The sequence below is a fragment of the Drosophila sulfurigaster genome, chromosome 2L (genome assembly GCF_023558435.1).
Source record: "Drosophila sulfurigaster albostrigata strain 15112-1811.04 chromosome 2L, ASM2355843v2, whole genome shotgun sequence".
NCBI classification, from domain to species: Eukaryota; Metazoa; Arthropoda; class Insecta; order Diptera; family Drosophilidae; genus Drosophila; species Drosophila sulfurigaster.
This window is the reverse complement of record NC_084881.1, coordinates 17,496,837-17,524,835: the sequence shown is the minus strand read 5'-3', so window position 1 is coordinate 17,524,835 and position 27,999 is coordinate 17,496,837. Positions and strand designations below refer to the sequence as shown.

The 27,999-nt window shown below is 33.3% G+C and overlaps 1 protein-coding gene across 1 annotated transcript; it reads right to left on the bottom strand.

Moving 5' to 3' along the window:
• Positions 1–14,638: 14,638 nt before the first annotated feature.
• On the bottom strand, positions 14,639–16,624 carry LOC133847988 (P protein-like). Its single transcript, XM_062283352.1, has one exon. It carries the CDS (start codon positions 16,622–16,624, stop codon positions 14,639–14,641), a length of 1,986 nt encoding a protein of 661 aa, XP_062139336.1.
• Positions 16,625–27,999: the final 11,375 nt, after the last annotated feature.

Below are 27,999 nucleotides of genomic sequence, written 5' to 3'. Positions count from 1 at the left end.
ATCAGAGCGCCTGTCAATGGACGACAATTTATGCATTTGGCTGCTCTCCATTCATATTGTATGTCGATAGTCAAGGCGGCCAGCACACACAAAAACAAACCATCGACTTTACACATTGACTGAATGAGATCAAAATTGACTTTGAACTTTAGACAAATTGCCGGGGCATGGGAAATGAGGGGAGAGACCTGGACTTTGGGCCTGAGCCTGAGCCTGGGCTCTATTTGCTGTTGCCATCAGGTTTAAGTTATGTATTTTAATTTCGGAATAAATTTCCGGCCTCAAAGAGAGAATAGCAAATGAATACATTGGATATATTGGCATTTAGTTTGATATATTTAAGCCCGAAATTGGCAAACAGCATACACAATACACGGAATGTTTAGATTGTCTAGCAGAGCAAACTATTGTCGAAAGGTATATAATATATTTGTTTTCGATAAGAATATGCATACATAAATATTGCTCGAAAGCTTTGTTGTGTTGTTTAGAATATGCGCAACTATTGGATATAAATTTCGTTAAAATGCTGTTAACATAAAAATAAAGAGAGTAGTCGATGTTACAATTAATGATGTGTTTATGAGCACAACAATATACAAATAATTATAACGCCTAAAAGCAATGTTTTTACCAAATAAAATAATATAAAAAACATGAATAATGTAAATAGATATTAATCAAATTGACTTAAAAAGACAAGCAAAGTAACCGCATCAAGAAAAATAAATATATTATCAAAACTAAAAAATAAATTAAAAATTTTTTGATCTGTCAAACTTTTTAGACGATATTATATACCATTTAATGCCTTTAATGGCATACTCGAAACAAAAATTATCGGCAAACACATATTGTTGGATAAGAATCGATAATTCGATACGATTCTTGTGAATATAGAGTCTCTTTTAAGTTATGCAATAGACGCAACAAACGCAAAAGTTTTAGTACACCAATAAAAACTTTGTTGTAATCTAATTACAACACCAAATTGGAATGAGAAAACTAAAACAAAATATTTGGCATACAAAAAAAAATAAATAAAAACCAGCATATAGAGTATATAAACGAAACATAAATAAAATCTCTTAAAATTACAAATTGATATTTCACATAAGAAAAATAACAAATAGAAAACTTCTCTACACTTTTCAATATGCTTGAAAATATTATTTAAACTAATAAGTAATAAACATAAAAATTTATTCAAATTTATAAATATTGAAATAATCTTAAATGCTTTCCCAATTAATTAATTAACTTTATAAAAGCAAATGTAAAACAAATGTACAAGTGTACGACGTAAGATAATGAAAAAAAAGTAAAGGCCAAATTGGCATTTTCTACTCTATCAGATTAACTTACCAATAAAAATGGGAACATAATATACAAATTGTAAATGAAACCAATTTTTTGTTGCATTTATTAACACTATAACATAAAATTTGATTATCTTTAAGTTAATCAATAAAAGTGTGAAATGACCCTGTATGTATTTAATCATTTTGCAATTTGTAGCCTGTAGTTTAATTAGTTTAGTTAAAACATTCGTTGCAAAATTGGAAAACTTTTGTGGCCCTGCAATTGACATGGACGACGTTTTATTTGGTTGAGTCAAAGCGCCGCAGACCGCAGATGCATGCAACGCAAGAGCGCTATTTGAGGGCGCGCAAAGTGCAAGAGCGACAAACGCACACACAGACACAGATGCGTATCGTAAAGGTGTGTGTTGTGTGTGTGTGTGTGTGTGTGGGTAACCAGCACTTGTGTGACACATGTACACAATTTTGAGGTGAAGATTAACTTGCAGAGCTATCAACACACACTCAAGGTGCGGCACAGTCTGCTGCCTGAGAGAGACCCACTTTCGACAGAGAGCTTTTAACCTTTTCCACATGCCACTAAAAGTGCTTTGAATCCATCTCGCATCTCTCTCTCTCTCTCTCTCTGTCTATCTCGGTTTCTCTGTTTGCATTTTTCGTTTTGCTATTTTAGTATCTGGCTATTAATATTTTACTTCTTCAGTTTTGGTTTGTTTGGTTTGTTTGTTTTTGTTTGTTTTGTGTCAGCCAGCCAGCCAGCCAGCCAGCAGCCAGTCGACTTGACGCCCCTTTGTTGCTCTTGTGTTGTGTTGTCGTTGTTGCCAGGATACGTGCTAGACACTCACGTCCTTGTGCTCCTTATTCTAGTCGTTGTTGTTATTGTTAGACCCGTCGCACATTAATACGCTTAACATGCGGGGTAACATGATAAGCTAACAAGTGTGTTTGTCTAGGATTTTGACTAGATTTTGTCGTCGTTTGTCGTCCTTGACTCGCATTCAAGCTGTTCTCATTTCAATTGCAAAATACTTCAATTCCTGTGCATGTTCATTTCTAATTTACACAGTTCATTAAGAGGGTTACACGTTCACATGGAAAATCAATTAAAATTCGCCGCAGATAACAAAACATTTTACGCTAAACCGCAAAATCGTTGCCGCAAAAACCAAAAACGGCAGCAACAATGGCAACAAATGACCAACGAATAAATGTTCAACGGCCAACGGCAGATGCTGTCAATATTAGATTTAAACACAAAAGAAAAAAAAATAGAGAATATGGCGCATTAAATACACATTTGTATGTACTTATATTTACAAGCGCCATTCATGTCACTAACAACAACAACAACAACAACAGCAGCAGCAGCAGTAACTACAACAATTTGCCAGTGGCAACATAAATATGTATGCACCTTGACTCTGTGCGTTTGTCAGTTGCATTCACAGTCGAGTTAGTCAAATAAACAGAAATACACAACTCTAAATGAGGATATTCAACATGCTCGAAATACCCATTAAAAACTTTACAAAGTTAAACTTTAAACAGACGTAATTTGATTAAAAAATTGCATTATTTTCCTTGCTTCACTTGCTCGTTTTCTTTCCTTCCTAGTCCATTCAACCCTATGTAGAATATTTTTCATCGCAGAAAACAACAAATTTGCATTTGATGTGCATTTTCTTTACCGCCACAGGCAAATCACAAAAAAAGACAAAATATGTACACACAAATAAAAAAAAAAAAAATATGAAAAACTCTTAAACTAAAAATACAAGAACAATTCTCTCTGCTGGGCATGAAATACAATATCATGTATGCCACGTGCATCTGTTGAGCATATAAATGGCATTCGTTTTGTGTATCTGGACAACTGCAACTGCCCTGACAAAATCAACAAACTGCAGTCTAAATAAATAACGAAAATATCTAAACAAATAAACAACTCGAGTGCAGCTTGAGTTGCGCACAAAACTGTTTAAGCATTTTATTCCTATTTCAAATAAAACAAGGATCGAATTTAAAAAATTGCTCAAAGAAATGACTAGACGAAATGAAATAGAAGATAATTTTAAATAAATAAATTTATAATTCAAAACTTAAAAGGAGTTTTTTCTAAACATGAAAAATTAATCATTGCATATTTCAAATAAAAAAGCGATAGACTTATTTAAAGAGTTAGGAACAGAAATGATTGGAATAGAAAATAATTTTAAATAAATAAATTTTAAATTTTAAAAAGATTTTTTACTAAATAAAGAAAATTTAATATTGTTTAAGCATTTTATTCCTATTTCAAACAAAACAAGGATCGAATAATTTAAAAAGTTGGCCAAAGATATGATTGGACAAAATGGAATAGAAGATAATTTTAAATAAATAAATTTATAATTCAAAATTTAAAACGAGTTTTTACTAAATATAGAAAATTAGGCATATTTCAACTAAAAAAGCTATAGACTAATTTAAAGATTTATGAACAGAAATAATTGCACGAAATGGTATAGAAAATAATTTTAAATAAATAAATTTATAATTATAAAAAGATTTTTTGCTAAATAAAGAAAATTTAATATTGTTGTAAGCATTTTATTCCTCTTTCAAACTAAACAAGGATCAAATAATTTAAAGAGTTGCCAAAATTAATTGAACATAATTTTGGATTTTGCACTTTACTAATTAAATTTCTTATTAACAATTTAAATAGACTTGACACCACCCAATAATATACTCTCTCTCTCTCTCTCTCTCTTTAAATCGAATATTGATATTTCACAAGCTTAAATTAAAAAAGTAAATATACTATTCTAAAAAAAACAATCTTACTTATAATCTATATATATAATCAGATTAATTTAAGTAAATATTATTTCCATGTGATTTCAATTAAGCAACTATTTTATATCTGTTCAACTCAAATCAAATCAATACATTATGCATATTATTTTGAGTCGCTTTAATTTAAAAAGAGGCTTTAATTAGGACAATTGTGGGATTCGTGGTTGAGTATTTGATGTCTGTTTAAATTGAAACAATATTATGCTCCTCACATAGACAGCTTAGGCTTATCGAACCACAATTAAGTCGCATATTATACAACAACAAAAAAAAAATACCATGTGTAAATAAATAACTAATAAATATCAATTGGCATTAACTAAGTAAGCGAACAAATAAACAATATTAAAAGTGATTATTTATAATTGAAATCAAGCTGAAAGAGTTGCACATTATTATACCAGGACATTGACAGAGTTAAGCGCATTACAAATAGGCTCAATTCACAATTGCAATTAATATTATGCAAATTGTTGGAAGAGCGAAAGTGGCCAATTGACCAGAAAAAAAATATGTATAAAAAAAAACTCGAAAATGTTGGACGCATGATTTTCCCCCAACACACAGACAGACACAATACAAGTATCTCATTAAGTGCATATTAAGCGTAACTCGCACTATTTTGTTCTTATTTTCGCATTGTTATTGTTGTTAATTTCACTGTTAATATTTTTTTTTTGCCACGCGTTTCTTTTTCGTAATTATGATAATTGTTTTCCAATTGATGAAGCACAAATGCAGTGAAAGCAATTCTGCTCTGTCTCTCTCTCTCTCTCTCTCTCTCTCTCTCTCTCTCTCCTGCTGTCTTTAGCTGACATAAATAAATTAAGCGGACTTTGTTCAATTCGTTTACCACTATATCAATATATTTATGGTAATTTGCATTTTGGCTTGTTCAAGTAGCGCGAAATTGAAATTCTCCAAAACGTAAATAGCTTTACCCTGTAAAATATTACGCAATGGGGTATGATACATATTAAAAATTAAACGTGTTGAATAAGCAAGAGAATTTTATATTTATATTCTTAGTAGTCTTCAGTTCAGCTTTATTAAATTTATCAGCACTTTCTTTTTAAAGCTAGCGTATTTATTACTCTATCAGCTTTAACAACTCTTAATTGCACTAAAACTCATTTAGTGCATAGAATATCCGTTTGCTAAATAAAACTGCAGAAAATGGAGCGCAAAATCAATGCAAATATTTAGCAAAGTCATAACTGAAATTGGCTTTTTTCCCGCAAAACTATTAATTATTTAAGAATTGACATTAAAAAAGCAAATTTCAAATGGCGCTGAATGCATTTGACTAAAGTTTTTGCGCCAACAAGTTGTTTTACCATCCCCTCTCACACTCTCTCGCTCTTTCTTGTTGTAATTATCTAACAAGTTTACACAAAAATATCTGTAGGGTTAAGCAAGGACATCAGCAACAGCTACAAGCAACATCTACAACTACAACTACAACGAAGGCCAAATGCCCAAAGTTGGCCAAATGCAAATTGTTGGCAAGTCGTTTACACAACGCATCAATGCACAACAACTGCAACTCTGCAACTCGCCACATTCCCCAGCTACACAGCAATGGAATGCACTCTAAATCTCGCAACAACAGTGTGCTAAAACGTGCACATTTTCAGCGTACCCAGCACTGAAGCTTTAAAGGCTAAAGTTTTGGTGAGAGTTTTATCGCTTGCACGCTTGCTTCGCATTTAATTTCAAGAGTTACTAACTTGTCAAAGTTCGTTTGATGTTTAACATAATCTGTGCAATGCACTGATGTCCAAATTTATGCGTTTTTCACTTAAATATTATTTAAACTTCCAAACTCAATTCATACTAAATCTTAGCATTATCTGTAAGTAATAATAATAATTAAATAAGTAATAATTTGAGCGTTGTTCAACTCTATAAGAACTGAAGTCGAATTTTATGGTTATTTTAGTAAACTGAACTAATATCAGTTTCCAATTTGAAACTCAAATTGAACAAAATTTTAGCATTATCTGTAAGTCACTTAATCATGTAACTTAAGTAAATAAATATTAATGTTTACGTACTAAATTGTCGTTGCACAACACTGAACGTACATCAGTCTAACAAATATTTAAAATAATTATTATTTGAACTTCCTTTTTAAAATCGACTCAGACAAAAACTTAGCATTATCTGTGAATTTATTTATAATAAATATGTTAAGTAAATAAGTAATAAAAAGTAATAATCTGAACGTTCTTCGACACTATACGAACTGCGGTCTAAATTTATGGGTATTTTAGTTAAATATTATTTGAGCTTCCAATTTAAAACTCAATTCAGACTAAATTTTAGCATTATCCCTATGTTACTTAACAATGAATAACTAACTAAATATGTATATTGTTTTCTTCGCAATTTTCACACTGTTCACACTGTAGTCTAAATTTATGGGCATTTCATAAACTATTTTTTAGTTTCCAAATTAAAATGAGTTCATTGGTAAAATACAATTGATAAAATCAATAAATACACTTTTTCTCTACAGTCTCTAAAAGTTTAAGTACTAATTTGTGAATTGCACAACAATGAACAATTTAAGTTTCCAATTCCAAAAACAAGTTGCCGTAAGTTGCCTAATATTAAATGAATACAATTTTTCTTTGGAAATTTCTGCAAGTTTCAGTAAATATTTATTTTTTGCATCTCTTCAAATGTTTGCTTAACAACCTATTAAATAACACTTTGAACCTTTTTCATTGAACATACATTTCAAAATATTTGTATCGTAAAATCTGTTTACATTTTTCTGATAATTTATGTTGGATTGCAATCCAAAAATAAATCTCAAATATTTTCTGTAGTCACCTTATTTCATATTACTTTTTTACGACATTCTTTCACAACATATATCGAATACTTTCAGCTAGAGCAGATTCCAATTAATTTCCAACAAAAATTGCAGTTCAAAATGCATCAACAACCAACAAGATTTTGCATGTACTCGAAACATTTGCCATTTAAATTTTATTACAAATTTTTATTGAATTGCTGTTTCTGTGCGTTGCTTGTACTCACAGCAATTGGCTCTGGCTTCTCCACTGCACCTGCTGCTATTTCAGTGTTGTGTGTGTGTGGCAGCCAAAAGTTTTGACGAAAAACTGAAGAGAGTAGCAGAAGTGTTGGACAGGGGGACGGGGACGGGGACAGGAGACATTGAAGTGGCGTCTATAGGCGTTGACGTTGCCAAACACTGCCGCATAAATATTTTAGATTTTGTATGCCAGACTTTTCGTTGCTGTCAGAGTGAGAGAGAGAGAGAGGAGTCAAGAATAGCGACAGCTGCATATTTCGCCAGCCTAACTGGCAAGCTGTTCATCCGGCTGACGCTTGTTGTTATACGACGAGCCCCCATCCCCATTGCTTCCTCCATTTTGGACAACTCTTGCATACATATACTACATACTGCACAGTAGTTGGCCAACTTGGCATGCGGCAACTGCAATGTTGACGCTGCTGTTGCGCTCACAGTAGAGAGGGAAAGCGTGAAGGAGGAAAGAGACGAACTGCAACAGCATAAAATTTGTGTGCAGGCTGCGGGTTGTCCTTAACTATGGGTTTGTTGAGCGAGCTCTTTGCTTTCGGGTATTAATTTGTTGCATGCACCAAAAATGCTTAATAAATATTTTAATTAAGAGTCAGGTCATGTCACAGGGTGTAGGGTGTAGGGTGTGAGTCAAAGATGAGAATGTGACAAGGTTGCAACCTGTGTCAAGTAAAGCATATTGCAAGTTTTGCCTCCTAACTCCATACTCGATGGAAATCTGGTAAAGGTTTTAAGATAGAATGTCAACTGCTGGCAAAGTCAAAGTTTTTCTTTTTATTTTTTGGCTAGGCCAAAAGTGCATCAACTTATTTGTATAAGGAACACGCACAGTAAAGCACAGTGGTCAAAATCACAGAATCATGGTGAAATAAATGTATAATTTCACATAGATATAATTCATAATTTATTGACGAATATCTACAACATAAGGAGGACTGCAAAGTTTATAGATAAATAAGTTGTTTGGTTCCAAAAATAAAGCAATGAACTAAGAATAAACTTCGAGCATTTTAACATATTTTTAAATATTTCAAAGAAAAGCCATTTGTATAAATATTTCTAGATACCTATAGCTTGAAGAATAATTAACATATTTATAATGATTCTACAATTCAAATCCCGACTCGAACTAAAATATAAAATAAAAATTCATTCAATTCAGAAAGAGCATTTTCCTCAATCTTTTGAAAAATTATCTCTTTTACTATCTATTTGTTTTAGAGTGCATTTTGGCCAAAAGGAATTCAAAATGCATTAATTTTATTTAATTTACTAACTAACAACACTCTACATTATAGGATTTTAAGGACTATTCCAACCAGTGTGCAACTCACGCAACTCTGCATATGAAAAAGTGATCAGCTCTCGCCACACGCGTTTTTCGCCCAGCCTTGAGGGCGACATTTAACACTTGGCACGCCCGCCACCTTCAACGCCCCGCTTCCAAATGTCGCTGTTGGCCTCAGCACTCCGACCCAGACCCAGACCGAGACCCAGAACCGAGAAGAGAGAACGCAACTGTTCTCGCTCCTCGTCACGCGCTGGCTCACTGGCTAGCCTTGGCTTTCCAGGGCCTGGGCTTGGGCTTGGCCTGGTCTGTTCTGGCTGTTTGGCGTACATGGCGCAGCTTAGCTGTGACACATTTTACACATAATTTTCAACACCTAAATCCGCAAGTTAGTGCAGCCATCAGATTTTGCACACGTTAACGCAAACATAAAGCGTTGGATTTGTGGCATGTGGCAGCAGCCAGCAGCAGTAAACTGAACTACGGCCATATTCTAGTTGGCATAGAAACAACTACTAGCAAAACTCATCATCATCATCATCACCATCATCTCGTTCCCCACTTGCCCGTCACAATCTCATGCCCACACACACACACACACTTGTGTTTTCTGTGCATTTTAAAGCAACCTCTAAGGCCAACACGCTGACTGCTCTGTTGGCTGGATGCTGTTGCTTTTTCGTTACTCCGAACGTGAAATGAAATGCACAGCTTTCTGCATATGTTAACCAAAGTCAAAGGATGGCCAAGTACATAGCTAGACAGGCGACCAACAACTAAGCAAAACTGACAGATTTCTTGCCAAAACCAACTCTGATTAACTTCAACAGCTGTGGTGCACTCACAGTAACGTATTAAGTTAAAAATAAGTACATATGTATATAGTAAAGAATATAATTTACAAAATATAAAATTTACTAGCAATATTAACGCTTAGTAACTTCATTCAATAAAGCTTTGCTTATATGTTGAAATCGTGAAATATAGCTAATTGAAATTTGTAAATAAATTAATGAATAAAACCATCCATTAAATTTTTATTAAGTTTATAAAAATAATTATATATGTAAAGGAAAAAATTCAAATTTTTTCAAACTAACATTACAGTTTATAAAAATAATTATATATATAAAGGAAAAAATTCAAATTTTTTCAAGCTAACATTAAATTGAATAAAATTTGATCATTTTTTTTAACTGATGATAATTATGTTGCATTTTTACTAAACTAAACTCAACTTTTTATATATATTTATATATTTATCGCAGCTTACTTCTTGAGCACTTTAATTCATTTTTGCTTGTCTACAAAAGTCATACCTTTAGAATTTATAACTTGCCCCTAAAATACCAAAAACATACTAAATTTCCCATTTGGAGACAGATTTCCACACAACCATTCCTCACACTTGTTGACATAAGAGCAAAAGCAAAAAAAAGGGAAACAATTTCAATGTGTGCGCAATTGTTTTATAATATTTTGCAGCACTTAACCTCAGGTATATATCATCTGGTTACACAGTAACAGCGCTATAATGCTACCTACATCTGCTGCTATAATTTACATTTTAACCCAATTGTTGTTGTTTCTGTTTCTGTTGTTGTTGTTGTTATTGTTACCCTTGTAATTGTTGACCGTCCATCATATGACGGTAGCATGTTTGTTTTAAACAAAAGTTTATATTGCATGTGGAGAGACGCCGACGACGTTCGTTACCAAACAACTTGAAATGGAAATTAATAAAAATGTTGGCAGCACCAGCAGCAGCAGCAACAACAGCAGCAGCATCAAAAGAGAAAGAAAAACTTACATGAAATTAATATGCAACATTTTGCTGTGAGTGCTGCTGCCGGCAGACACGTGTCCAAGCCCCGTGCGGCATGTGTTGCATATGCAAATGTGATGGGCGCATATAAAAAAAACAAACACACACAAGCACACACACACAGAGATAGACTTCCCACACTCTCTTGGAGCCAGTGTAGTGTATTATAATGCCGTGAAATTGCTGGCCAGCTTTTGTGGGCAGTCTCAGGACTGTTTAGCCCAAGGGGAGAATGGGGAACATATCTTCTTCGGTGCGTAATCAATTACATTTATAGCGTGGCAGCTGCCATCAACTGGCAGTGGCAACATTTGTATAAATTAAGTTTCGCCACGAGAGTGCGGCATGCACCTAATCGAGTGTGTCTGTATTTGTGTCCTGGCATGACTGTATACATATATATTTATCATGTGTGCTGCCAATGACAACGCGGGCAACAGCAGCAGGAGCAGAACCTGAGCATCAGATACTTCAGCGGCCGCAATATTTTGCCAATCAAAGTGGCAGCAGCGGCATCAACAAAAACAACAACATCAAGTATGAAAGCTGCAGTCGAGTGTGCTCGACTGTCGGATATCCAATAAAAGAAAATAATTTTTGGTATTATTGTTAACGTATGCTAAATCGATATACCAAAAAAAATAAATATATTTACTGAAATACAATACATAAAAGGTTATATTTGGTTTATCAATATACTACTATATTCAAAAAATACCATAGGTTACAATATATATTGTGAGATACTCAATAAAAAAAACAGTGTGGTATAATTTTTAAAGTTAACAAATTGTATATACCAAAAAAATACTGAAATACATCAAAGGTTATATGGTGTATCAATATACGAATATATTTAAAAAAAAATACCATAGGGTACAAAATATACCAGACCGATTGTGAGATACTCAATAAAAGAAAAATAGTGTGGTACAATTTTAATCGTATACAAAATATATATACCAAAAAAATACTGAAATATATCAAACTGCAGACTGCTCAACTATAAGATATCCAAGAAAAAAGTATATTCTTAAAGTGTACACAATGTATATACCGAAAAATACGAAAATATATATATGGTATATCCACCTAATAACATAATAGTATATCCCAAATATTCCATAGGATACAAAATATACCAGATCGACTGTAAGATTCTTAATAAAAGAAAATCAGTGTGACATATTTCTTACCCTCTACCAAATATACCGAAAACTATAATTGGTATATCAATTTAATGCTTCACTCAAATATACCAAAGGTACACAATATACCAGATTGTCAAACAAAGCAACTGAGATCCAACAGCAATAGACGTTTTTTACTATACGAAAAATTGAACCTCTTCATCTTTTGTAAGCTCTTAGATCTAGGTGCCTAATACACACGTTTCCTGTCGTTACAAATTATAATACCCTTTTACCCAATGAATAGTGGGTATAAAAAGCAACTTGAACATGCTCAGTCACGGCCCAACTACAAGCTGTAAACAAATAAAGGAAACTCGAACCCGAACCCGACCTCGACTTCAACTCCAACCCCGTGAGTGCCACAAGCCTCCGCTCCGCATCCAGGCCACATTGCTGCCACATAGATATTGGCGACCTCTTTGGCAGCAGGCAGCAGGCAGGATGCAGCCGGCAACAGTTGAGAGGCAGGCTGGTTGAATGGCTGGTTGGTTGGTTGGATGGGAAGCAAGCAAGCCAACAACCAGGCAGCATTAAGATAAAATGCCCAAAGGAATCGCAGCAGTTGGTAAAAGTTTTCAATAAGCTTTTGCTTTTGTCCCCCACTCTCCAGTAGATCGGCAGCTGTTTGCCAAGCGCAACAGAAAATGCATAAACATTTATAAGAATTTCCTGAACATGTTAAACATAATTTGATGGCATCGCCTTTGACTGAGGGCAAAATTGAAATTTGATTCAATTGCTTTCCTTCTCCGGCAGCAATATTAAAGTTATGTGCTGCAGCATGCTTTCAGTTTTAACATTTTCAATTGATTTCATAATAAAAGTGAAATATTTCAATGATTTTTAAATATATGAATATATATTCAAGCCCACATGAATATTCTTTTAAATTTTCACCCAATTGAAGTATTTTAATATACCAACATTAATTTATGGTATTTAGCAAATGATAAAGTTTTCAATTGATTTCAAAAGAAAGGTGAACTAAAAGAAACTTGAAATATTTAAATTATTTTTAACATTATAAATATATATTGAAACATGCTTAAAAAGAGTTTTAAATTTTCACTCAATTGAAGTATTTATGGTATTTTTCAAATGGCAGCGTTTTCAATTTATTTCTTAATTAAAGTGGAATCATACAAACAAAGAATATTGAAGTGACTTTTAAAGTTGTGAATATATGATGAAAATCACTCAAGAAAAGCGTTTTAAATTTTCACCCAATTAAAGTATTTTAATATACCAACATTAATTTATGGTATTTTTCAAATGGTTAAAATATACACACATTAAATTTGTAACGTTTTCAATCGATTTATTACTTTAAGTGGACTAAAACAAACTAGGAATATTCAAATGATTGCAAAAGTTACAAATATGTTTTAAAATACGCAGTAATGCTTTAAACGTTCACCCAATTAAAGTATTTTAATATTCCAAAATTAATTTATGATATTTTGCAAATGGTAATACACACATTAAATTTGTATCCATTTTAATGACCACAGAACGTTATTAGCAATTTTGTCTATGGCCAATATAAATTAATATTCCGCCATATTGCGGCTTTTGGTACTCAAAGGACTTTAACAGACGGCAAACATTTGTTACCCAAAACACACACGCGCGCACACACAAATGCGTACATATGTATTGTACATATGGTTGCCCCCTAAGATTCCTAGATCCGATGCCTAATGCGGCCATAACTCAATGCAAACCTATTGAATCACAGCAAATTAACATGCATACGAGTTTATCTCCTCTGTGTGTGAGTGTGTGTGTACTCGTGAGTGTGTGTACTCGTGTGTGTGTGTTTGCCCACAGGAGCAGCCTGTGCTGCCCAGCCACGACTACTGAAAGACCCTTGCCCCCAATTTCGGCTTAGGCTACGGCATACTAAATAAGCAAAAACAAATTCGATAACAAATGGTTTTGGAATTGAAACAACAAATACAGCTGCTGATGTTAAGAGCAAAGTATACTACACAGTCCGCACGACTGTAAGATACCTGATAATTATTAACAAACCAAAATTTGTTAAAATAGGATAGATAAACACTGTTCGAATAAAATATATTCTTTATTTTTTACCTTCATAACTTGAACCCTCCTTTTACCAAACCCTTAAAACACCCCTCACACATTGTAGTTACCAGGTATGTACAGATAAAAAGAAGCACAGAGCTGAGTACAATAACAAATGAACGAAGGACATCGCCGAATGTGGAACAAATGACATATTGTCATTGGCAAAACAGCGTCGAGACCGGCAAAAATAGAGCAAAAGTCAAACACACACACACACATAACATATGCATAACACATACTTTATATACATATGTCCATTTTGTGTAAGTCTGTATATATAGTATAAATGGTGTATATTTTGTATTTCCTCAACGTAAATATAAAATTTATTATCAAACGAGACGCATAAATTAGCCAAGCGAAGCAGCCGCTGCACAGATCTTGATGATGATTACAAATGAACTGAATAAAGTAAAATATATACAGAAGAGTATGAGAATGAAGACAATGAAATGTCTGACTACTAATCAGACTAAGGTTAGAGAAAAGAGAAGAAATGGGCATCTAAACCTTGGCTACAAGTGTGCTAAAATTAATAATTAGAAACCTAAGAATTTGGTTCTATGACTGAATAATAAATGACAAATTAAAGTGGAAAGTCCTTGAATTGAAAAAATTGCCAATTGTAATTGAAAATAAAAATAAATTTCAAGACGATCTAAATTTGTACAATATATATAATAGAAATTTAAATTATATTTTAAAAAACAGTTGAAAAATCTTGTCAATTGATATCAAACATCTTCAAAGCCTTTTTGAAAGAGCAAAATGCATAAGTAAAACGAATATTATCCTTTCTTTTAAGTTGTTCAATTTCGTATAAAATATTATACAATTTACTTAAAAAACACTATACAAAATTATAAGTTTCTTTTTTTTTAAAAATTTTGTAGTCCATAACTTCTTGTTATCTCTATTCAGATTAAATCAATTACGATCTGTCTCTGGCTTAATTCCCAACACTTAATTCAATTCACTTCCTAAGAGTTTACGGCATTATCATATCTTTAGCATATCATCTGATCCATGCCAATGGAAAAGGCAGTGTGCAATGAGCAGATAAACGGTCGAAACAAACACCGTGGCAATTGTGATTGGTAAACCAATTAGCAAGAAACGCATCGATGCACCAATCAAACTCGAATTGCCGCCCAAGCAAACGCCAAAGGAGAGAGCCCAAATCAAGGGTGAAAAGGGAATTTCATTTCTGGCAGCCAGCTGAATGGTCACCTTCAGCATCATCGTTGTGATGGGCGCTGCATCCACACAAGCCGAGCCTAGAGCACCTGTCCACATCAGCAGCAGAATGGCAACCGTCAATTGCTGTGACTTGTCCACACTCATCACCAAATTGATGGTCAGCTGTCCCAGCCAATCGATGAAGCCCATCTCGACGAGACATTCCATGAGCACAAAGAGCGCTGCCAAATAGACCAGATGCGACCATTCGACGCGTTTCATAATCGACTCAAGATTCGCCTGATTCACCAGCATCACCAACAATATCGCACTCAAGCTAACTGACCAGCAGAGCTTCACACTTCGAATGCCCGGCATCGATTGCAATCCGAACATAATCAGAGCAAAGCCAAAGCAGATGCAACATTTAATCAGTTGCGGTTTATTCCTGATTCTGTATTTCGTTTTCATCTCCTCAAGTGTCTCCATAAAATGCAACTCTTTATGATTAATGCGTTGTCGATGTCTTATGTTCGACTCCATCCAGTGTCGATGATGATCCAACAAGTTGACACGTGTCGAACGTGTCGCACGTAAAGGATCCGCTGGCTTCGACTCAAAGAGTTCGTTGCGTATCAGAAAATAGAGCAATATAAACGTGACGACCATGGCAGCCACAACGCCTGGTAACATGTGTAAGGAAAACTTGAGAAAAGTAATGCCATGATCCGTTACATGCTTGTCTTGGCCAATTATCGCATTGGCCGTATCCCCGACTGGCGTCATAGTTCCACCGATATTCGAGAAGATCGCAATGCTAATGATCACCAATGTCGAATTCAACTGAAGCGTTTGACACAACCTCAACGTGACGGGCAGCATCAGCGTAAATGTCGATACATTGTCCACAATCGCAGAAAAGACACTTGTGAGCAAGCACAGATAAAAGAGAAGATACCAAACGTTGCCTCGCGACAGTTGATAGGCAAACACAGCCAAATAGTCGAAGAGACCCGTTTCCGACAGTATTGCAACCATTATCATCATGCCAAAGAGCAGCACCAACGCCTCCACATCGATCCAACCAATAATTGTGGCAAGTTTTGGTCGTGAATCATCCAAGCAGAGAACTCCCAGAGCTCCACATGCCACCAGCCAGGCAGCAAATATTGGATCCATAATATTGAATATCAGCAGAATGTAAAGCAATGCCATTAGCAGAAGGCCACAAAAGATGCCGTGAATTTGATTAAAAGGATTCGCATCGATGGCCAACGAGAAGCCAGTTGTTTCATTTTTATGATTCAAAAATAAAAGCTTCAATTGATTGCCGCCGTCGTCATTCTCATCCTCTTTGAGTTCAATGTCAAAGCGCACAGTTCGAACTTTATAGATATTCGTATAGACATAGACTTTCCATTCACCCGACTTCCAAACCATTTCCTTAGTCCGATTATTGTAGTTGATCAGACGAACACCAACATACAATTCATTTTCCGACACTCGGCCTCGATGTATGGTTTTCAATACATTAATACTACCGTGCAGCGTTATTCGAACAGCATCGCCCGAAGGCACCTTCAGAAGCTTGACAAACTGTGGCAAATGCGGCGGCAGGGAGACGACATCCGTTTGATGATCATCGGGCGGCGTTATGCAAATGAGTACGGCAAAGAATGTCCAGATTGTCACTAGTAATGCCAACTGAATGATGCTCCAAATCAATCGACTTTTTGCTGGGCTTGACTCCTCCTCGGAAGCAATCGATAGAAAAATGTGACGATGCCGAAACAAAAGAATCGCCATAAAAACATCAACAACAAATTTTATATACACTACTCTCTGAATATTTGTAAGTTATAACGCAATGAAATAAAAACACACAATGTAAGCAAAAAACTTAGAAAACTTTCCATCAATACATAGTAAGATATTCTTAAAGAAATATTCGTTTCTAATATTATGCCACATTGTCTTTCATCCGTCTAAAACTGCATTTATTTTCCATTAAAAGCTGTGTTAATCTTAAGAAATTCTCTTTTAATGTTGTGACATTTAACTCTCGGCCATCTACGAGTACTTTATACGATATAGAAGAGAATTCAATATTATTAATAATCTTCGTTAAACTTTTATTTTATACCTCATCTATCATTTTATGACCATTTTTTCAATTATATTTATAATATTTCCAAATGAGTTCTTTCTATTTGACACATTTTTCATCATTTATTTTATAAAACTTTTTAAAATCCATATTTAATCTATATTATTTATTTTTATTCTTATCCATTCTCTTAACCTATTCTTTATTTTTAACTAGACCCCTTTAGAAACCATATTTTGTCTTTTTTTTCGTTCTTATATTTATTCTAATTCTCAACCTTTCCTACAAATTTCATCAAATTGTTTAGAATCTGTATTTCATGTATTTTATTCCTTCATTCTATCCTATCTCGGATCCTTTCTACTATTTTTTGTATACAAAAACTTTCACTCATCTCTCGCATCTAAAATTCATCAAACACATTGCGGCTTTTCTCAAAGTTTCCGCATTCAAATCCTCAAAAACGTAACATGTGTTGCCTTGGCTCACATCTTATCTTATCGATTCACTCAACCAAAATATACGCTTTAGGTAAACTGCATTTCCCGAAAGCCAAAAGGGCAGCTTATCACACTTCTTTTTTGCTGGCGAAAATGCAAAGGAAAATCAAGAAAAAAAAAGCGAATTGGAACGACCAAGAGATACCTTATTTTGTTTAAGATAAAACTATATATACATGTTAAGGAAAACTACACTTAATTGAAGATCGCTAAAGAAGTTTAAGAATGTATTTTTTATTTCTCACATTCTCAATTAGCTGTTTAAACCCTTTTTAATTTTTATTTACCGGATATAAAATGTAGAGATAAAACGCGTTGCATTTCACGCGCGACTTTACCAGCTTTTCCAGTTTGCCAGCTACAGGCCTGTTGACAGCGCTTCCGTTTCCGGCGCACGACGCTTGCCGTCTACACTAGCGGCACCTGGCGACGGTTGGCCACGGCACGTGATAAAGTTATGACAGCGACTCAAAAAAGAGAGAGAGGGACAGAGATAGAGAGTGAAGAAAGGGGAACAAAAAAAAGCAGAGAGGCAAAACTCTTTTGCAGCAAATAAATTGCATTTGTTTTGGCAGGGCGCGAGTCGCAGTTGCTGCTGCTTCAGTTCTTGTTGTTGTTGTTGATGTTGTCGATGCTTAACCCTACATTGCCCGCGATTTTATTATGCAAGACTCGCATTTTAGTTGCCTGTTTTTTTGTTGTTGTTGTTGTTGTTCTCGTTGCTGATGCTCGAGTCGCGTTTTTATTTATTTGCGTGTAAACTCAGTCACGTACTCATGAGAAAAAAGAGAGAGCGAGGGACGGGAACTTCGGCCTGTTCTGCAATCAGCGCTTTATGCATTCCCCCCTGTGCTGCCTTTCCCCCTTCTCCATCTGCTGCTGTCTATCCCATTGGTGAATTTCGAGAGTCGCGTTCATTTGACTTCTTTTTTTTTGCCGGTTTTGTGGCGCAGCAGCACTAACAAAGCTGCATAATTTTAGTTAACATTTTTGGCATTTTATGCACGAAAACGTTTCTGGGTTAATTTGCATTTCCACAGCGCGTTGCTTTTTCAATATCTCCCCCCATTCCCCCTTTATTTCACTCATTCGCTTAGCCAACCCACAGGTGCAAAATAAAATTGAATTAACAGCTAAATGAAATGGAATTTATGTGCAAGCGTTCGAAAAATATTTGCCATCATGATTTTCTATAAGAGCGAGAATTCCATTTGTGCATTTACAGCATAGTTGCCCAGGCAACAGGTGCAAGAGAAAACAAGAATACTAAAGTAGAATGTGGTCGACTGTGAGATACCAGGTACCCATTATTTATATATATCTAAACATATACCAACAATGTGTAGCAAAAATACTAAAATACTAATGTCACAAAATACAGTAGAGTATGCTTGACTGTGAGATACCCGGTAAATATTTTCAATAAAACCACATTCTAAAAATATACCGACATTATACCGTTAAAATACTAAAATATATATCGATAATGTACATCATTAAAAATATACCATAGAATACAAAATATACTGAACACTATATTTGGTATATCCATTTTTTTATTACATTCACAATATACCATCGAATACAACAAATTCTACACAACATATTTGGTATATCGATATTGTACAACATTAAAAATATACCATAGAATACAAAATATACTAAACACTTCATACTACATTCACAATATACCATAGAATACAAAATATACCAGATTGTCAGTCAAGGCAACTAAGACTCGTTTGCAGTAGGCTTTTTTTCCTTACAAAATTATTTCTTAAATACTCTTCTAACATTTTTATCTGATCGCATCCAGGAATCATAAATACTGTATGAATGTACCAAAAATCGCGTCTATAGCTTCAAAATTACACTTGCTATTTGACTTTTTTCGATTTGAGAAAGAGAAGTGAGTGTTGCAAAAAAGTTTTAAACAAATCTGCGTGCAAAAATAACAAATAATCTCTGATGTCTCTTAGATCTATGTTGGGGATCATAAGAACGAACAGAGAGACGGCTGTTGACGCTGATCGTTAATATATACACTTTTTGGGGTCAGAGATAAATCCTTCTGCAGTCACAAAGTTAAAATACCCTTCTTCCTTATGAATAGTGGGTATAATAGCTAAATTTAGTATAATTTTCTAAAATACGTCTGTTGCGCTTCACTTTATATAACATATTTATGCATATTTGTACAGAATAAACTCTAGTCTTCACTCACTTTGCCATTTAATGGATGTTGGTACAATTAGCCAGCAGTTATCTGTTCATTACACCAAAACAGTCCGGTCAGAATTGTTGTTGTGGACATAAATTCTGGCTTCGGGCATTAAACAAACTAGGACAAAACTCATTTGCTAAGCACAAGCCAGGATATGCAGGATGTCTCTATGTTTGTGTGTGTGTGTGTGTGTGTATGCTTGTTGCTCTTTCAACACGCCTCAAATAATGTTGCAGTTTTGAATCTTAAAAGTTTCGTGCGGTTTTACAAAAGTTTTCGTTTTGCTTTCGCTAACGTTGTTGTTGTTATTGTTATTTTTGCTGTTGCTGTTGAGAACTGTGCTTTTGGCTGAGAATTTGGCATGGCAGTTGCTCAAACTATTCACGTCCTTGACAGAGCCTCGCTCTAAACCCAAAAACTTTATGAAAGCCACTTGTGATGCAGCTTGTCGTAATTGTTGTTGCTTTTCTGTGGTTCTCCAGCGGGTTTCTCCTTTAAATTCACCTCTTTCTTCCTCTCTTATAATAAATCTGAGCTCAAAATGATTTCATTAGCATGAGAAAATTGGCACCTGTGTTTAGCATTTGAAGTCAACAGCGAGACTATCAAGTGTGAATCCCTCGAGGCTCGACATCTGATAACTTCATTGATAATCATATCTGACTAAAACTCTTTCAAAATGCTGAAATTCTGATTAGTTGAAAGTTTCAACTGCCGCTGGCAAAACGCAGCGCAAACTATTCAGATCGAAAGGAAGCGTATCAATTGACTTGCTTAAAACTTGCAACAAATTTCACAACATGACTGCTAAAGGGAAGACACAAATTGGGACACAAATTGTGTATGCCTTGGTATCCATAATGAAGCACATATTTGCATAAATTAGATAACTTGTTAAGCTTGATGTTCGCTTGCAGCAATAATAAATAAATTGTAGACAAATATTAATTTGTAATTATATTCAAGTTAAATTTCAAACTTTAATAAATGTCATATTAATTCTATTTGATGAGAAACAAACGTTATGTATTAAATCAAAATGAAAGCACTTTGATGCAATTATGTAAGGAAAATGTGAATCGAACACTTGAATAATAAAAATCCCAAAAGTAAGAGCTAGGGGGGTACAATTTGTATAAAATTGATGTAGTTTGCATAATTTGATCGTGCTAAAAGTTTGAATTAATTAAAACTTACGATTAAGCATATTATAGTAGTATCAATAGTATTACGCATTAAAGATTGTATAAAAAGTTTGAGAGAGTAAAGTAAGGTAAAATCTAGGAGGAATTTTATATAAGATATGTTAATTTTACCTGTTTTAATGTACAATAAAACATAATTTTCTTAATATATACGCTACATATTTTATATAGCGCATTAAAGATTGTATTAAAAGATAAGAAGATAAAAAATCGGATGCTGTAAATTTTACACAACATTTGATCAGCATTTTGGAAATTTGTCTTTCATTTTTTTCATTCTTATTATTTTATTACTTTTGCGCTTTACTTAGACACAAACCATAGCATGTACATAAACAAATGCTCAACAAGGACACTAACCAGATGACGCTTAACAATGTACCAAATGCATTAATAGATGGCGATAGATGGCGTTTTTCTGTAATTGCTATCAAACTTCGGGCATGCAAAAATATAAAATACATTCAAGTAGACAACATTTTAAAAGAAGGCTGTACATTTTACACGACGCAGCGAAAACACATTTGATCATGAAATAAGAATGCATTTTGCAAATTCATATTTTTTTATTTCATTCTTATTATGAAAATTGAAATTTTTTGAAGTCGTTTCCTTTTTACCCAGATACAAAATGAACCATGAACTTTGTACTTAGGTTTTGCCTAGATACAAACCATAGCATGTACATCAACTAATGCTCAACAAGGACACGAACCAGATAACGTTTCTCAATAATGAATTTAGTGCATTAATAAAACTTCATGCATGCAAAAATATAAAATACATTTAAATAGACAACATTTTAAAGAAGATTGTTCATTTTACACTACATAGCTAAAAACATTTGATCATGAAATAAGAATGCATTTTGCAATTCGTATTTTTTTATTTCATTCTTATTATTATGTTACTTAATTTTATGAAAATTCAAATTTTTTGAAGTCGTTCGTTTTTACCCAGACACAAACTGAACTATGTTATGTATGTACATCGTACATAGGTTTTGCCTAGACAAAAACCGTAGCCTGTGTTTTAACTAATGCTTAACACAGACCCGAACCCGATGACGCTTCTCAACGATGAAATTGGTGCATTAATAAACCCGATAGATGGCGTTTTTCTGTAGTTGACATCAAACTACATGCATGCAAAAATATAAAATACATTTAAATAAACAATATTTTAAAAGGAGGCTGTACATTTTAAACGACATAGCAAAAACACATTTGATCATAAAATAAGAATGCATTTTGCAATTCGTATTTTTTCATTTCATTCTTCTTAATTGAAATTGGTGCATTAATAAACCGATAAATGGCGTTTTTCTGTAGTTGGCATCACACTATATAAAATACTGTAGTTTTTACACAACCACAAAAGCTTAACATAAACCAACGAATTAAAATTAGCATACACAAAATGGCTAGTTTATATTTACTTGTATGCCACAAAATATCATCATTCAGTGCAGTCAAGTGCAAGCTTCATTAAACACATCTCTCTCTGTAGTTAATTTAAGTAAACACTGCGGTGAAAGGACTCGTAACATGTCAAGCATTTCAGCTATCATCAGTGATAGTAGAAGCAGCAGAGCAGCGATGGCTTTGCTCATTTAAGCCGCATCCACACTCAATTGGCCAGGCCGATGAATGAATGAGCGCATCACAAAAGCCTTCCGACAATTGAAATATATGTTGAGGGCATGTCATAACCTTTAGCCGCCACTTAAATCTGACCTGATGCATGAAACGATTCATTCAAGTGGAAGCACAACAGCGAGAAACGCCTTACGAGTAAAATACAAGGGGGAAGGGAGAGAAGAAGAATGGCCGATTAATCACATTTGGCAGGCTTACAATTAGTCGAGGGAAGTGTAAAGGAGACTGGCACTCAAATACAGAGAGGACATATGCAAATGTCAGTGACTGTCGAGAGCTTTGCTTTAATTTTAATTAATTTGTAATCCTTGACATTGAAGTTTCGGGGCACAGTGCAATTAGAGACGCCAGCTGCCCATTTGCCAGCGCAGAGGATTACAACTATAGTCATTTGTTCCATGCATTTATCAAATGTCACAGAGAACACACACACACACACACACACACACACACACACACACACACACACACACACACACACACACACACACACACACACACACACACACACACACAAACGGACAGAGACACATTCGACATTCCTTTACGAGACACAATTCCCAATCAAATTCCAATTAGACATTTGGAAATTTAATCATCAAAGTTGGGCTATACAAAAGGCTTCTCCTTCGCCTTCGAATTCGCAATGAAGCTGCCCCGAAGGCGAAGAGAGGGGAACGTTTGAAATAGGGGATTGGGAATTGCCACACATGACATAATTAAGCCGCGAGTGGACACAAGAGAATATCTAATTCAGTTAACATCCAAAAGCCACTTCAAGCCAGTTGTATCACATTCAAGCATCATTTACATTTCACAACAAAATTTACTTTTGCCTCAAATTGAATTCATGATTAACTTAACAAACAAAGCGAAAACTTTATTTGTTTTTATCGAAGAAAGTGTTTGTAAGTTTTTATTGTACGGAAATTATATCCTATAATTTCGGTTGTATTAACTAAGTGATAGAATTTGTTATAGCATAAAAGAATAATTTTTTTTTTTAATTATTAATGTATTTCACAAAACTGTACACATATTCCAAAAACAAAAGAATACCATAATTGAATAGCATAAATAAATAAATATATTTAACCAAAAATGCATATGCCAAAATAAAACAAGTAAGAAAGCTACAGTCGAGTGTACTCGACTGTGAGATACCCGCTACCCATTTTAAATAAAAACAATGTATTTTGCGGTATTATTCTCGAAATATACCAAATATACTGCAAAAATACTAAAAATATACCAAATGGTATATGTGGTATATTGATTTAGTACCGCATTCAAAATATACCATAGACGGCTCAATATACCAGATTGTCAGCAATAAGTAGGCGTTTTTGCCCATACAAAAGTATTTCTTTAATAACTTCGACAATTTTTATCTGATCGCAACCAAATTTTCAGGAATCATAACTACTGTAGTTATTATTATATATACCAATTTGCAACTCTAGCTTTAAAATTACGCTTGTTATTCGTTTTTTTTGATTTGCGGGGGCGGAAGTGGGCGTGGCAAAAATTTGAAACAAACTTGATCTGCGTGCAAACATAACAAATGCTGTCGAAAAAAAATTATAGCTCTATCTCTTATAGTCTCTGAGATCTAGGTGTTCATACGGACGGACGGACAGACGGACAGACACACAGACGGACAGACGGACATGGCTAGATCGTCTCGGCTGTTGACGCTGATCAAGAATATATATACTTTATAGGGTCGGAGACGTCTCCTTCTACCTGTTACATACATTTCCTGTCGGCACAAAGTTATAATACCCTTCTACCCTATGGGTAGCGGGTATAATAATAATTTTATAATAGAAAGTTATTTCACAGAAAATTCAATTTAACCAAAAAAAAAACATAATTTCAAATAAAAAATTTAATTAAAATGTTGAATCATTTCATCAATCATAACCAGTGCCGTAAATATCATCGAAAATTAAAAAAAAAGTAAAAAGAAAATCAGTAAATAATTTCGCGAAATTTAAAAAATCTCCACAACTTTTAGATAATTTAAAAGTAACCCATTTTATATATATATATATATTATGCAATAAAATGTTATTTGAAGATTGTTTTTTTTTTTCTTAATTTAAAAATCTTAAATCAAGATTTGTAATCTAATGTGGAAGAAAACATTCTTTAATCAAGATTTTGATCCTAATTTAAAATGTTTTCAATCTTAAAATGTAAATTTAGCATAAAACTTTTGATTTTAGATTTTTTTAAAACAAAAATCTTTTTCAAGATTGTTGTTTTTTAAAGATCAAAAAATCTTAAGTCAAGATTTTTAATCTAGTTTTTTTTTTTGTGTACAGGAAATATTAGCGAACCTTTTTTTATAAAAGTAAAAAGAAAATCAGTAAAAAAATCTCACTTTTCACAAACTTTAGATAATTTACTCAGCAGAAAAATTGACAAAATTTAAAAGACCCTTCCCATATTTAGATTAATTTTTCAACAATTGAATTTTGAAATTAATTAATTTAAATGGTGAAAAATTCTTTTATATACATAAAAAATCAGTGAAATTTTTTAGAAAGTAAAAAGAAAAGCAGTTACTAAATTTACAAAATTTAAAACCTCGTCACAAATGTTGAATAAATTTACTGAGCAGAAAACAGCAACTTTTTTTTTTATAGAAAAAAAGCAAAACAATCAAAAAATTCCAAAATTTAATAGATATCCAGAAAATTAGATCACTTAATTAGCAATTTGTCGGTTGCCTTTTACACACTTGAATAAATAAAATAAAGTATCGTGGCTAAACTCATTAGTTAAAATGTTGAACCAATCAATTATCCACATAAAAATGTGGAAAGTTTTTTAATAAGTAAAAAAATTCGCAAAATTAGAAAACTCTTTAGCCTTTTAGACACTTAAATAAATGCTGTTAGTATCGTGACTAAATTCATTAATTAAAATATTGAACCAATCAAAAAATTAAGAAAATTCGCAAAATTAGAAAACTCTTTAGAAATTTTCCCAAATTAAGTGATCTAAATTCAGCAATTTGTCGGTTGCCTTTCACACACTTAAATAAATGCTGTTAGTATCTAACTAAATCATTATCCACTTACTCCAAAAACGCTATGCAAATTGGGAAAACGTCTACAACTAATTACTCTGTCGATTAAGTTAATTCTATTAGACCGAAAACTGAAGTTTCTCCCAGTCGAGCACACTTCATTTTCCCCAAAAAAAAAAAGCGAAAGCAATAATAATTTCGACTATTTTCGTTTCACATGAACATGCGAAGCTAGGAAAAGGCTTAGCAAAGTTTCCTTGGAAAATTCAAAAGTTATTTGCGAGGTGCAGCCCAAAAATTTGACTAGGAAAATGCGTATGTGGGGGGTTGGGGATGGGTGGAAAATGCGTAATAACTTCTGGTTGTTGGTCTTGGTCTGTGCTTTTGGAGTGTATAATTTATTTATGGCAAAAGAGGCAAAACTAAAAGCTCGGTGAATTACAATTACGGCCACGCCCACCATCGATATGGATGAAACGATTTGGGAGTGTGTGTTATATGTGTTTGTGTGTGTGTGTGAGATGTCGTTGTCATTGCAGCTTTGATTTGTGTTTTTCCCCAGCAATTTGCCTGCCATAGACAGACACGAAGACAGAAATAAAGACAGAAAGACAGACGGCCTTCTCCTTGAAGCACTTTACTCACAAATTGTGTTCATTTGCATATTCGAAACTTTGCCTAATTGAACATAATGCCACTTAATTAAAGTTAAGCAACTTTTCCAAAGGCCTCCGACAAATGAGGCGCGCGCACAGACGTTGTACAGAGAGAGAGGGGAGAGGTAAGGGGAGGCGTGGCATCTTGGCAGAACAAGCTGCAACCAGTGTTAAACTATGCTCCAAACATTTATGACACTTTGTTGTTGGCATTACCCAATTAGTTTAACATGTTGCAAACGCAAAACAGAAATAAACCATCATCTCTTCTCCCTTCTCTCTCACTCGCTCTCTTCTCTCCCTCTCTCTCTCTACACACACATGGATGGAGTTAAACATTTATGACTTCCCGTTTAAATATTTAAACAGATTTGCAAATTGGCTTAAACGATAGCTAAAAGCCAAATGCGGCAATTACTTATTTCAATTGCAACACTGTTGCTCATTTAAATAATTGAGCCACTTGAATTAAATTGTCTATATATTCAATTTGCCGATGGCATTTCAATAATACTTCAATGCAGTAAAGAAGTTCAAAGATAAACGAACAGGAATTGGTTATTAGAATTACAAATATTCCGTTAGCATCAAGTTTTTAGATATATGGAAATATTATAATTAGAAAGATCTAAAACATAAGATTTATTAAAAATTAAAATAAAAAAAAATAAACGAACCAGTAAATGGAGTCCATTGAAATCCGTTGGTAAGATGATAAATCCAATGTTGTTTGGGAAAAATAACAAATATACATATGTATACATATATCACACACTTTAAACTTTTTCATTCTCATCCATAAACTTTTTTTACATGAATAATAAATAAATATTAAAACCAAAATTATAAACACTTTACACACAAACAAAAATTTAAAAAAAAAAACAGATCACAAGAAAAATTATAAAAAAAAAAATAATACCACAATAATATTTGCACTTAAAAAAAACAATAAAAAAATTGCACATACAAAAATTCACATTTCCCTTTTTTTTTAATTTGCACATAAAAAATATTTGCTCATATAAAAAATGCCTTTTGGGCAAACAAAAAATTTTCACATTAAAGAAATTTCAAAAAAATATTTGTACATACAAACAAAAAAACGTTTCACTTAAAAAAAAATTAAAAAAAAAACTTGCACATAAAAACAAATTGTATAAAAAAAATAATAACATTTTAAATTCACATTAAGTGAATAAAATATTTGCACAATAAAAAAAAACAAAATTTCACTAAAATAATAAAAATAAAATATTTGTACTCAAAAAAAAAAAAAAAAACAAAAAAAAATATGAACGAAATTCGCGTATCCAAATTAAAACGAGATTCTCATTGATCTAAGACACCTGCAAAAAATTACCGAGAATGAAATACCCTTTAAGATACACATTAGGTGCATTAAATATGTTCACAATAAAAAAAATTAAAAAAAATTGCACTTAAAAAAATTACAAAAAAAAATCACATAAGGGAATAAAATATTATATTATAAAAAAAATGCACTTAAAAAAATTTAAAAAAACACACATACGTAAGTAAATAAAATATTTGCACTCAAAAAAAAAAAAGGAAAAAATAAGGAAGGGAAAAATACGCGTATCCAAATTAAAACGAGATTCCCATTATTACCTGCAAAAAATAACCGATTTTAGGTTTTCAAAATCGATAAGCAAGTGAAATGGTGACATCGATTGTTAATTCCTTTTGTGCTTTTATCGATAAGCATAGAAAGAAGTGTTTTTTCAGATATTCTTTGCTTTTTCAATCATTTTCAGTTTATTTTTAATT